At 41.5% G+C, this 13,189-nt stretch overlaps 1 protein-coding gene across 1 annotated transcript in view; it reads left to right on the top strand.

Annotated features, from left to right (window-relative positions):
- Positions 1–1,438: 1,438 nt before the first annotated feature.
- Positions 1,439–13,189, top strand: part of KIF5B (kinesin family member 5B) — a 37,814-nt gene continuing 26,063 nt past the window's right edge. Inside the window, exons 1-5 of the mRNA XM_081164101.1 lie at positions 1,439–1,869; positions 9,249–9,336; positions 10,738–10,811; positions 11,806–11,910; positions 13,065–13,113. Of these exons, the coding sequence (XP_081020227.1) occupies positions 1,744–1,869; positions 9,249–9,336; positions 10,738–10,811; positions 11,806–11,910; positions 13,065–13,113 (442 nt within the window). The 5' untranslated portion in view covers positions 1,439–1,743. The remainder of the gene's footprint in view (positions 1,870–9,248; positions 9,337–10,737; positions 10,812–11,805; positions 11,911–13,064; positions 13,114–13,189) is intronic.

Raw genomic sequence — 13,189 nt, 5'->3', positions numbered from 1 at the left:
TACAGGGAAGGGCAAGAGGAACAAAAAGCACTTAATAGGGTTTTTTAATGTCCAACTCTGTTGGTAAACCACATTGGAAATCATTTCAGTGATAGGTGGGGTAGACTTTCAGGGATCTTCACTAGCTGGTTCCATCCCCCCGCCCCAAAGCTTTTAGCTGTCTTTCAGACACACCCTCAAGCTAAAATTATACAATGAAAACAGGCCAAAGAATTCAAATGTTGGTCATACACAGGTGATTATCGATGCTTGAACGCATGGTGGGAGGGGAGAAACAGTTCTTTCAAGCACAATACAAGGGGAGTGGAATGAAACAAAGCTGGTGTGCTTCACAGCTCTGTTAAACAGGACTTATTTCAAGTAAAATTTATTTTTTCTTGAAGGTAGGAAGGGGATACATTTCAGTAGTGGGGCAGTTAATTTTGATGCAACAGAAACAATTATCTCACCAAAAATATATCTTACATGACTATGGGAATAGTGGTCAAATGGAGTGTTGAAGGAAGCGTACTTTTTTACATGATTTAAAATTCACATTCTGAGAAGTATGCTCCAGAACACAACTCACAATATACATGAAATACAATCTCCAAATCCAAGCACAGTACAATATAAAACAACTTATTATATCCAATTTATAATAACAAAATAAATGGTGGTGAGAGACCACCACGAACTCTCCGGAAGTTGATGCCAATACAATAATTTAAATAAGAAAGAACACTTCAGTGTGACATTCATCTTTAAGTGGTGTATCATCTTCTATTTGCTGTATAAATATAACAACTTCCTCTAACAGGTTTATAATCCAGAATACTATTTTTATTTATTTGCTTATTAAATTTGTATACCGTCCTTCATCTCAGGGCTAGATCTCAGCATAAAAATGCAAAAAATACATGATAACAAACCCATAACATCTTCTCCCACAAACACATTTATAGGACATATGTCAGTTTGTAATTCAGAGCATTGTTTTATAATCTAGTAACACACAATGCAAAAGCGGTCAGGCAGGAAGAAATCCGAGAAAGAATAACAAACAGGTGCACGGCCAGCGCAGGATTCAATTTTGTCTGTTTGCTTTGCACCTCCTGCGAACTCTACTCAGCGCCTCGTTCCACCTTTCCCTCCTCGAGGCTCACGCGCAGGCGCAATCCCGCTGCCGCCCACCGGCCTCCACCACGTGCGCCTGCGCGCTCGGCCTCTTCGTCGGAAGGCGACGGAAGCTCGCTTCGGCTCGAAAGTCTGTTCTATATATACAGCACAGCAGCTTCTTTTATCGAAAGGGCGGGGTTGGGGGGGGGAAGAAGGGCCGTTTCCACGCGTGCGCAGCAAGTCCGAGGCGGGGCGTCGCGCGGCGGAGTGAGCCGGCGGCGTTCTCTGCAGTGGGTGACGTCACCCCCTCTCCCTTGCCCTGCCCGCCCGCCCCGCCTCTGCCCGGAGAAGGGGAGGGCCCGGATTCGCCGGCTGCAGGCGCCGCCATGGCTGCCATATTGGAAAGGAAGTGAGTGCAGGAGGCGGCGGCAGCAGCGGCGGCCCTGGGCGGAGCAGCCCTTCCCCATTCTTCTCGGCCGCGGCGGGTCTCCTCACGGCTGCGACCCGAGAGTCTCCCCGCACCACTGCCAGAGGCAGGGGAAGGGCAGGCCGGAGGCGGCGGCGGGCGGCTGGAGACGCGGCCGCTTGATAAGGCGTTGAACGCCCGAGAGGAGGAGGAGGAGGAGGAGACGGCTTTGGCCTAAGATGGCGGACCCGGCGGAGTGTAACATCAAAGTGATGTGCCGCTTCAGGCCTCTCAACGACTCTGAGGTGACTCGCGGCGACAAGTACATCGCCAAGTTCCAGGGCGAAGACACAGTCGTCATCGCGGTAAGGGCGAGGGGGGTCGGCGAGGAGGGGCCGGAGCCCCCCTGCCGGGTGGTCGGAACCGGAGGTGGGGGCTCCATGACCCAGCAAACTCTGGAAAGCGCGGCGGGGGCGGCAGTGTGAAGCACCTCTGGTGGGGGGGGGTGAGGAATTGGGTGGGGGGAGGGCGGAGGGAAAGCTGTTGGAGGGGAGAGACAGGGTGGGCTCACCCGGGGTGAGTGAGGGGGCGTGCGAGCCGGTGGTGGAACAGGGGCTGAGGGAGCAGAGGAGGGAAGGGCGTCGAAGTGGGGGCTCAGTGAGGACCGAGGGGCGTCTTGAGGGGTCGGGCGTTGGCTGCAGGAGCGCCCCCTCCTCTTCTGCCTCCCTCCCTGCGCCGCGCCTGTGAAATCTGTTGGCCGTGGGGTTTTGAAATGGGGGGAAACAGTAACCTTCCTAATGTCATAATTCCAGCTGCTGGGTAAGGGAGTTGAGGCGCTCCTAGCGCTCCACACAAAAGCCGCTCCAGTGATGTTGTTGTTTTGCTTCGTGTTTACCCGGCGTGCCGGCTCTATTGCATGAAAAAACAACAACACAGATGCTGTAAAATGCACATTGCAATAGAGAGCAGTGGTGTAGCGGTTTCTCAGCCCCCGCCCTCCATCTCAGGGGGTTTGACACCAGCCGCATAGGAAGATGGTTTTATACCAAGTCAGGCCATTGGTCCATTTAGCTCAGTACTGCCTCAGCTGACTGGCAACGGCCCTCTGGGGCTTCAGACAGGAGTTTCTCCCAGCCCTACCTGGAGATGCTGGGAGTTGAACTTGAGTCTGTTTGCATGCAAAGCATGTGCTCTGCCACTGAGCCTTTTCCAAAGAAATCAGCTGACAGTTATTTGTACTAAGGTTCTTTTTTCCACCTTTGCAGTTAACAGGCTGTAAAATATTGAATAATGAACCTTGCATACACTGGGATAGTTGCCAGACTATAAAGCGGTATTAAGCAAGTAGAGTTCAAACACGTTACAGATAGGACACTGGAACTGTACTAATGGTGGCTATGATATTGTAGCAATGTCATTTATAGTAAAACTTCAGTGCCACTATGAAAATAGGTGTAGGTGGACAGCTAATAGTTAATAACTAGAACTCTCTGTAAGGTAAGTTTGACCTCCGAATGGAACTCACAGATCGGAATACAGTACTTCAAAAATCACATGAATGGGTGTTTTACTGAAGGAAGAACATTGCACATGTTTATATTGGGAAGACAAACTTGTTAACGTAACTGAAATAGTTGTTGATGTTTAAATACTTTGGATAGAAGTCAGCACTTTCAGAAAGGGTTTTTGTCAGAGAGAACAGTGACTTGATGAAAAAGAGTTCCATAGGCAAAACTCATGGTATCAGTTTGACAGCACGCATAACAATGTGCACAGCTTTTTTGTTTGTTAAGCATTTATTCTACAAGACTGCACTTCCTTTTTTCGCTCAGACAGGTACCTCTTTAAAAATCCTCTGATCTTCAGCATGATGTCACACTAAGTCTAGAGTCTCATTTTAAAACTGACTTGATAAAAGCTTTTTTGTAGTGCTGTAGATTGTTTTTGTTTCAAAGCCCCACCCATCAGACATCTGAAAAACTAGCATGCAGCTCAAGCAACTAACTTGGTAAAACAAGTTCTTGAACTGCAATATTAAATTTACTTTTCAAAACTTTAAAAGATGCTGGGCATTAATGTTTGTTTATCTTGATAAATTAAGCTTGGACTTAGAAAATGCTCAGCATGCTGTTGACATTAGAGCAGACTAACATGTTAGTAATTGGGTCGTGTGTGTGTATATTTGGGTCACTAAATGGTCAACAAACTGTGTGTGGAGACACACACACATATACAGAAAGTGCGCCATTATTGGCCAGTCATGTGTCTCCTTTTACAATCTAGCATTCCTATTTAGAGGGTTTAATAATATCTAACAGATTTTTCTTGTAAAATGAAAAAACTTGTAAAAAAAAGATTTTAAGGCAGAGATTGAATGGCAATCTGTCATGGATACTTTGAGATTCCTGCACTGCAGGGGGGGTTGGACTAGATGATCCTCTGGGTCCCTTCCAATTCTACGATACTGTGATTCTGACATTGTAACAGTGTTGCCAGCAGCCCCAAAATATCTAGTCAAATCCCAGATCATTGATTGACTTCAGGCACTCAGAATCTCACTCTCTGTTGCCCATCTCTAAAACAAGAATTATGGTAATCGTCAATTTGGCTGCTGTGAAGATGAACAATATAGTCTTTAAAGCATATGGCAAGCTTCCAAGAGATTAAACAATACATTGTGTCCTCCCCAATCCTTGGGCATGGAAGAGTAATTTCACCTGGGGTGTTCTTACCCGGATGGGATTCATGATATAGCGTTAAGATGATGAGTGATATGATGAGCAGCAGTTAAAATGCTGTTGATATTAGTGAACAATTAGTGTTTGAGGCCCTGCAACTAGGAATTGTGGTAGGAGTGCAGAGCCTCTGAGTTGTGAGCTAGTAAGATACTGCTATACAGTGGTACCTTGGGTTACATATGCTTCAGGTTACATACGCTTCAGGATGAGAACAGAAATCATGCGGCGGCGGCGCAGCAGCAGCAGGAGGCCCCATTAGCTAAAGTGGTGCTTCAGGTTAAGAACAGTTTCAGGTTAAGAACGGACATTTGGAACGAATTAAGTACATAACCAGAGGTACCACTGTAGTGCAAATTCATTCTTATTAGTCTGCTCTCCTATTTTTCCTTGTGTAAAATGTATTCAGCATTCTGCTGCTAAACATTTTAACTTTCCTGTGTTGAGCCCTGCTTTTGTAAAAGTACTAGGATTGGTAAATTAGGCTCCCAATGCCAGAGCTTAGTTAGGTCTCAAGAATCTGAGCAAACTACAGTTTATGGGTAGTCTTCAAAGGCAGCCCCATGTATAATACATTACAGAAGTCTAATCTGAAAGTTACTAGAGTTTTCATAACTGTGGTAAGCCAGTCTATCCAGGAGGGAATCCAGTTATTGCACTGAAAAACTGAATTAATTGCAACCAGTTTAGCCTCCCATCCTGTAGACTGAATTGGGAACATTTTATCAAAATGGCTGAGTATGAAAACAGTCTGTGTCATTATTTCTGGTAGTGTTTTAAAGCCACAATGCACATTTTTAAGCAACTTAGATGGTTTTATTGTTCATTCCATCATTGAGACATTACAAGCTCCTCACAGGTAAAACCTATGCAGTTTAGGCCACAGCTTTTCTCAAGGAGAGAATATATTTGACTATCATATTAAACCATAGTTTATCAGGACAGTACCTAGTCCCTTCCTGGACTTGTGCAATCTTCTCCCCACCACCCTGCAGCTGGGAGAAGGTGTGTTGAAGCGTTTGCCTTCACTTAACTGCAGATTGTCAAATCCAGTGTTTCAAACAGTGGTTAACAGCCATGGGTGATTTTCAACAACCCAACTTCAAGGCATGGGGGTTATGACACAGACCTGGTTTGCATGTCACACTAAACCAAACTATGACTTTGGGTATGTGTGGGCTTCCAAATAGGAAATCATTATCACTTTGCTCTTCACTAGTTGCTATCCTGTTGTGCTGAGCTTAGTCACAACTTGGTTTCGCATATTGTCTGAACCCAGGCATGGGGTCTAGCTCTTCCCAAACTAATCATGAGCTGAACCCAGGTTTGTCTTGTGGCTTAAAACTTACAGTTTGACCAGGAGAATTAAACCTTGAACCTTGGTTCATCTGACAAGGTAAAATAGGCTTATTTATGTTGCACGAAACTTTGGTTTAGTTTGACATCCAGATGCAGCAACAGAATAGTAGTTTGAAATGAGTCCTACTCATAGTTAGAAATAGGGAAGCCCAAGTACATGGTAGGCCTTAGTAGGCACAATGAGATCAGGTTTGTGTGTGCAAAATGGGTTGTTATTGTCTCCCATCAACAGAAACGCATGGAGAAAAACATCACAGGATGTGCTTCTGCCACAAGCTAATGCCTTCTCTCTCCTTCTGACTCAATGTCTGCGCTTCTTTTCTATCTCTTCTAGCAGAGTTTCTGCCCCATCTTTGACATTTGGGTTAGCCGTAGCTGGCTGTCTTTTGCTTCCCCCATATTGTCACCTGTCCTTTTTCTTAGTGGCTTAATCCTATTGTCTGTCTTGCTTCCACAGCATTTGTTCTCCAAATGGTGAGTAGGCTGGAGTGACTGGCTACTAGAGGAGGGAGATAGAATGGAAGTAGTAAGCTCAGCTCTGATGGGAGCAGAGTCAGATGGGAGAAACAGTATACTTGCTGTTGAGCTTCAAAGTATTCAATGAGCAAGTGAACCAGGGCTAGCGTGAAATATATACTACCTGCCATGGGTGAGCAGTCTATCTTCTAATTGCATATCTGTTTCTCTCAAATATTACACTGTCTAATACAAAACTTGAGGCATGTCTTAGTCTTCCAAATCTATTTTGACTTGGGTTTTGCATATCAAATTATGATGCACTTTCATACTTGCTTTAACGAAAGCTACCAGATGTTTATAGTACTTATCTTAGCAATGAGGGATTATTTAATGCCTTAATGGTCTTAAACAATAATTCAGGGTATATTTGATGGACTTTGAAATTTACATCATTTGTAAACCTTACTGGACAACATGAATTAAAAGTACATTTTAAGTAGGTTTAAAAAGGCAGAATACTGTAGCAGATTCCAAAAAAATGGTTGAAACTCTCGGACAGATATTCTTACTGCTTTCTCTGGCACTTTGTTTACAAACATTTAGCCATGTTTTGCATTCAGATCAACTTCTTGACATATTAAAAGAAGGTGACTTAAATGGTCCCTTCCTGGACAGCACAAAGAAGAAAAGATTTGTAAATTTGTATACTTGGTGTTGGGGAATTCCTCTATATTCTAAAACTTGGTGTGTTACAGCTTTGCATGATTATGAAAAAGATTTGTGGTGATACACACACATAGATGGATACAGCTGCAAAAACTCAACACGATGCTCAAATGAAAGGAAAACCAAAAGTCTGTTACTGTTATCTTCTTCCTTTTCAATTTTAAGAAGTAAATATGGAGTGATGGGTCAGAATGAAATTAGATCAAAAGCCATCAACAACAAAATAATTAATTGGTTTGGGAAGGGAGGAGCCTGAAACAGGTATAGGGCAGGCTTCTATTTTTAAGCATGCTTGTGTTGGAATGGGAAAACATAGGTGCTGGTTCAATATTCATATGCAGTTGTAATGCTGTATGTTGAACTATACAAGAAGATTACATTGCTTCTTATACCAGCATCTACTTTAGAGCAAAGAACAAACATACTGAGAAAACAAAATGGCATAAAGCATCTGCTCCAGCTATTATTTCGAATTAGTCAGGATTAACACTTCTATGGATCCAAATAGCACTTTTACACAAACAAGCAGCGACAAAGTCAGAACTTATTAGCATGTGATCAGATATTTGCTGACAAAAGGATTATAGTTATTTTTGGTTACATGGAATTCAATACAAAAAATAAAGGCCCAAGTGGGCTGTAGTTTACCTACGCTCACATGGCTCTTTGTGTGAACTTGTCCCTTCCTTAGGTTTGGATAAAGTTGAGTACCACTTGTTTACTTACCTGGCAGGAGTCTACACATTTGGCTGGCCTTGGTATCGCAACATTGTTTTGGTTGCCATTCTCAACCATTGCAATACTGTTAACTGTATTTGTGGGGCCTTGATAGCCACAACTGCAATCAATAATCTGGGAATGACTGCAGAAAAAGAAGCAAACCAGATCTAAACACTTGTTTTGTATGTGTAGTTCAGTGAGTGTAACGGCTGTGAAGGTAGATGAAGGCTGCTGCAGATAGGATCTACCGGTTTGTCGTGACTACTCATTCCATCAGAACAGAGCCCTACTGCGAAGACTGTGTGTTGATCAGCATGCACTGATCTACACACACAAAACAAATTCACACACAGGCATCTTCCAACCCCCCCCCCAAACCCTATGTACTCTTTTGCTTATAAATCTATAAGGACCGTAACTCAGTGGTAGAGCTGCTGCTAGTCTTTGTAGACAGTTACTGAGCTGGATGACCAATGCTCTAATTTGGTATAAGACATCTTACTATGTTCCATATTCACAGATGTTGGCTTTCTCCAGCAATTGTAGAGTGGCAGGTGTCCAGACATGTAAATAGCATAACTTTGTGGTGACAGGGTTTTAACTGACTTAACAGTAGACTGTATTTGGTAGTACAGTGGTACCCCGCAAGACGAATGCCTCGCTAGACGAAAGAGTTTTCCGTTTTGGAGGTGCTTCGCAAAACGAATTTCCTATGGGCTTGCTTCGCAAGACGAAAATGTCTTGCGAGTTCCTGCGGTTTTTCCCCCCTCCCCCCTTTTTCTAAGCCGCTTATCAGCTGATCCGATAAGCCGCTAAAAGCCGATAATAGCGCTAATCCACTAATCCGTCAATGGGCTTGCTTCTCAAGATGAAAAAACCGCTAGACGAAGAGAATCACAGAACGGATTCTTTTCGTCTTGCGAGGCACCACTGTAATGCATAGTAAAACATATATTAATGGAAAGGATTTTGAATCAACGTTGCTGTTTATAGCTGTTTCCCTTGATGTGGTTCAGTTTGTCAAAGTATTCCTCTTCTGTAACAATATAAGAATGCAAGATGTGATTCCATTTTTAACCTGTCATGGTTAAAACTTTTTTTCAGACTTAAGTTGTGAAATTGTACTTCCATCAGCTTTCTCCCTTATGTTATCAAAGCCCCATTGAATTCAATGAGATTTACTTTTGAGTAGATTTAGCAGGAATTACTCTCCCCAATCTCAGTGTATTGTAGTCATTTTTAGCAGGGATCGTGTGATATACATTTGAGGCTTATTTTCAGGCCATTTATTTGCTTGAAATTCAGCCTCTAAAGGTTTTGAGTGTGATCCAGCCAAATTTCAGTACTTAATAATATTACTGTTATGACTAAGGAGCGTTAACAATTGCTTTTTTTTAAAAATGAAATCAGTGGGTCCTGACTTGGCTGGATTGTTCTTAATGCCCCTCCCCCTCGGCAATACTTTTATTTTTATTCTTAAAATGGATTCCTTCCTCATCAGTTAGGGAATCTGTTTCCACACTTCACAGTCTTTTAGCACGGGGTACATTAATATCTCTGTTTGGTAACAAAAAAACCACCATTCACTATTTGAACAAGATGGTATTTCAAGAATATAGCTTCATTTTTGCTGCGGCTCTTATAGGGTTATGAAAGGGCACAAAGCTAAAAGTGGAGATGTAAAAATCTGGTCTCTTTAATTTCTGACTTTGATTTTTATAGTTCTATTTTTGTATATTTTTCAGTCCAAGCCTTATGCATTTGACCGCGTGTTCCAGTCACACACATCACAGGAGCAAGTATATAATGACTGTGCAAAAAAGATTGTCAAAGGTAAGACGAGACTTCTTAATTAATGAATCGCAATGGGGTTGTTGGGCATAATGTAATTCATCTCGTATTTCCACCTAACATGCGTTTGAGGTACTAATTAAAATGCAGACAGGAAGATATTTATATAGTTCAGGTTAAAGAATGACATTGGTTCTTAAATCTCTGGCGTTCTTCAGGCTTCATCCCCCCGCCCCCCGTCTGTTCTATTTTGATTATTGTACTGAAAATCTTGTGAATGTGGTGTGGGCTGAAGAATTGAACAGGTAGTAAGACAGATTGGCCTTCTGTGCCTATATCGGCTGAAAGTATAGGTATGCAAGGTCTAGGGCTACTTTGCTACATCTGGATATATCTGCTTATGGGACTTTGATATTGGCAACACATATAATTGTAAGATGTCTTTAGTCTTCCCAGCTGTGAACATTGTATTGTGAGGAGCAAGTATAAGTTCAGGCTCTTTACTAGTTACCTTGTTCTGGAGCTTTAGATAGGGCAATAGCTGATTCCCACCATCTGCTCGTTCCTGCTACCTGTGCATTTGATACCCTGAATTTATACAACTGCTTATTAGCTGTTGACATTGCATCTGTCTCAAGAGACAGTGGAGTGCATTTCCGGGGATGAAGTCAAACCACTGGAAAATTGCAGCGCCTGCTGTGGCTGCAGAGACCAGTATCTCGTAACTGCTGCCTACTGTGTTGTTTTTGCTGTATTAGAAGCACTGAAGTGACCTCTCTGGGACACAAGCCTGGGCAGTGTTTATGGGGGTCCAGAACTGCATAAACAGCAAGACCCACCCCCTTTTTGGCCTTGCTGATGTGGTCCAGAGGAAAGCAGAACAATACATTTGGCACCAGTTTGGCTGCAGGAGTGGTCAAAAGGAGGTGTGCAATACGCCATCCAACTGTCTTTGGGACTCCACTCTGGAGTTGTGTAGGGTTTACTCCTTAGCCTTTTCTTCTCCTAAAGATGTCCCACAAGACAGCAGGTACAGAATTTTCCTCTGGGTTTACACCTGAAGCCTTTCTCATGAATCAGTATAGCTGCAAGCCTATTAGCTGTAGTTGACAGGGAATTGCATGCACTAGCGGAGATGTAGTGGAGTTGTCCAAATCTGCCCAGCATGGAAACCATGCGGCTGCCTCAGGGGAACATCCCCTTGCCCAACTGCAAAATGCAGTGGGCTGCCAAAGGAGGGATGGAATTCTGTCCCTCTTTCAGCCTCATGCTATGGGACTTGTTTACAAGGCTTCACCAGATGCAAGGTTACTTTATGGCATGCTGCATACTAAGTACTTGTTAGCAAAATTTGTTCAAATACTTTTGGAAGATAGTATCTGTTTCAGGGTGGTTCACATGAGTTGTGGGTATATCATTAGTATGCATTTTCTTTCACCCTAGATGTACTTGAGGGATACAATGGTACAATATTTGCTTATGGGCAAACATCATCTGGGAAAACTCACACTATGGAGGTAAGATATTGTGGTCATGCGTACTTGGGACTCATTTCTCTAAACATATCTAAACCCTGTTTCCATATTCAGGAAGTAAAGCCTCCAGGTGCGGGGAGAAAATCAAAGTTAGCTGACAAGTTCTGCTATATGTGATATATTTTAAAATGGAAGACTTTTCTACAATAAAAGCTTTTTTTAAATTAATGCAAAAAATGTGTAGAGCTAGCAGAGTATAACACAGATGTCATTGGCTTATATACATATATACAAGATAACATAAGTCCTAAGTATACTCCAACAATTATCTCTCCGGCATCAGCCTTGTGCTTATTGCCATTGATAACAAATTGGCTACAATGACACATGGGGATTTTTTTCTCCCAACAAGTATTTAGCGTACTGAGCTGGTGTCAGGGCAGTAAAGTAAGTATCATTTGCTGATTAGTTTTATCATAAAAATCACTTTCTGGTTGTTAAAAGACAACCTAGGAGAGGAGGATAGCGTAAGTACCTCAAAACAGTTCAGAAGGCAACACATTAAATGTGGCCTGAGTCAGCAGCTTAGGATAGTTGACTGCTCATTTTAGGAACTTACAAAAAGAATGATAACTGCAAATCAGTTTATTCCAATATATGGTCTGTCTCACCCAAGGTTTAGCATATTACCTAATGTATTTTTGGATATAACTTAACTCAATAGAACTTACTCCTGAGTAAACATACTTGGGATTGGGCTGTAAGTCCTATTGCAGTGTGTGATTTAACAGTTGTTTTCTCCTCACAGTTGAAATCTTTGGAACATACTTAATTAAATTTGTTTGGATTATTTATTTATTTCATAAGAATATCTACTCTGCTTGATTGTGAAAAACCTCAAAGTGGTTTCATGCTTATATGTTAGACAATTAATTTGTTATAAAGGCATTTCCTAAAGGCTTTCTGGTTAGTGTTCTAAAAATCTGTAACGTATGTGGTCTTTGTTTTCTCTTTCTTTCTTTCTTTTTAAATCTAGGGGAAGCTACATGATGTGGATGGAATGGGGATTATTCCAAGGATTGTGCAAGATATTTTTAATTATATTTATTCCATGGATGAGAATTTGGAGTTTCATATTAAGGTAAGTTTGTTTTTAAATTATACATATGTCAAATTCAAGACAACAGAATTCTAAGTATTCTAAGAGATACACAATTTCCATCTGGTCTGGAGAGCCCAAGACAGTTTAGGTTGAAAGTATGACTCTCAAATGATTTAGACTATAATTAACCAAAGACAGAGCTGTTCCACCAGGCCTTTGGTCAGGGCACAGCCTGACTCCCTCCTTTGGCAATCTTCACAGGACTTCAGCCTAATGGTTGCCATCATTTTGAGTTGAATTAATTTTAATGAAATGATTTTAGAATGTTGTATTATTTTATTGTTGTTAGCCGCCCTGAGCCCGGCTTCGGCTGGGGAGGGCGGGATATAAATAAAATTTATTATTATTATTATTTATTATTATTAAAGTATAATAAACCACTAAAAACATCCTAAAATATCACAAACCATCGCTGATTCACTATTTAAAAGAATTAGTTTAATAAGACTGAATGGTACAATAATTTCTATATTATGTAGTATTATGTGTCAGCACTTTCTAAAATTTATTTTCTTTCAAAATCTAGTATGGAATAGAACATTGTAGTTTGCTAGAAAAGCTCTTTCAAAGGTTGTGCAAAATGAAATAGATTATAGTTGGGGATCTGTGATTAAGGCATATTGTTTGGGTATGGTAGGTAGGGCACAAATAGTCATTACTTGTGGGATTAAAACAGATCATTTTCACAGATGTTTGGGCATGGTTGATCATCAACATTATAGGCTTTCATAGTATTCATTTAGATATAAATACTTAAAATTCTGCAAAGTGCCATTGTGTTGAATGGTATTTCTTCAGCTGCAAGTATGAAGCTTTGTATCTTAGTTATATTTGGGGCTGTTAGTGATCTCTTTAGACACATCACTAGACTTATATGTTAACTGTATGACGTGTGCAAATGTTATTCAGAGATATAATGCCTGATAGTTTACTATAGAGATATTTACAGATCCTTTCTATGGTATTGGTGTACTAGTTTTCAGTTACAACAATTCTCAAAGTGGTTCACAAGAATAACATCAGATCTCTAAATGGATTGCATTGCCCTCCCAATGATAGATCATTAATATAAGTTGCTGTGGACTTTGGATTGGGCAGTGGTTACTATCCTTCCCCCCCTTATATTTTTTCAGGTGTCATATTTTGAAATTTATTTGGATAAAATAAGGGACCTTTTGGATGGTGAGTACATTTCTTTTCATTTGAGGGAGAATAGGAGCAGTTTGAGTTGCAAGCAAGGTGTAATGAAACTTGGATC

Source organism: Podarcis bocagei, assembly GCF_964188305.1.
Source record: "Podarcis bocagei genome assembly, chromosome: 12".
Lineage (NCBI taxonomy): Eukaryota > Metazoa > Chordata > Lepidosauria > Squamata > Lacertidae > Podarcis > Podarcis bocagei.
This window is presented reverse-complemented; position numbering and strand designations above follow the sequence as displayed.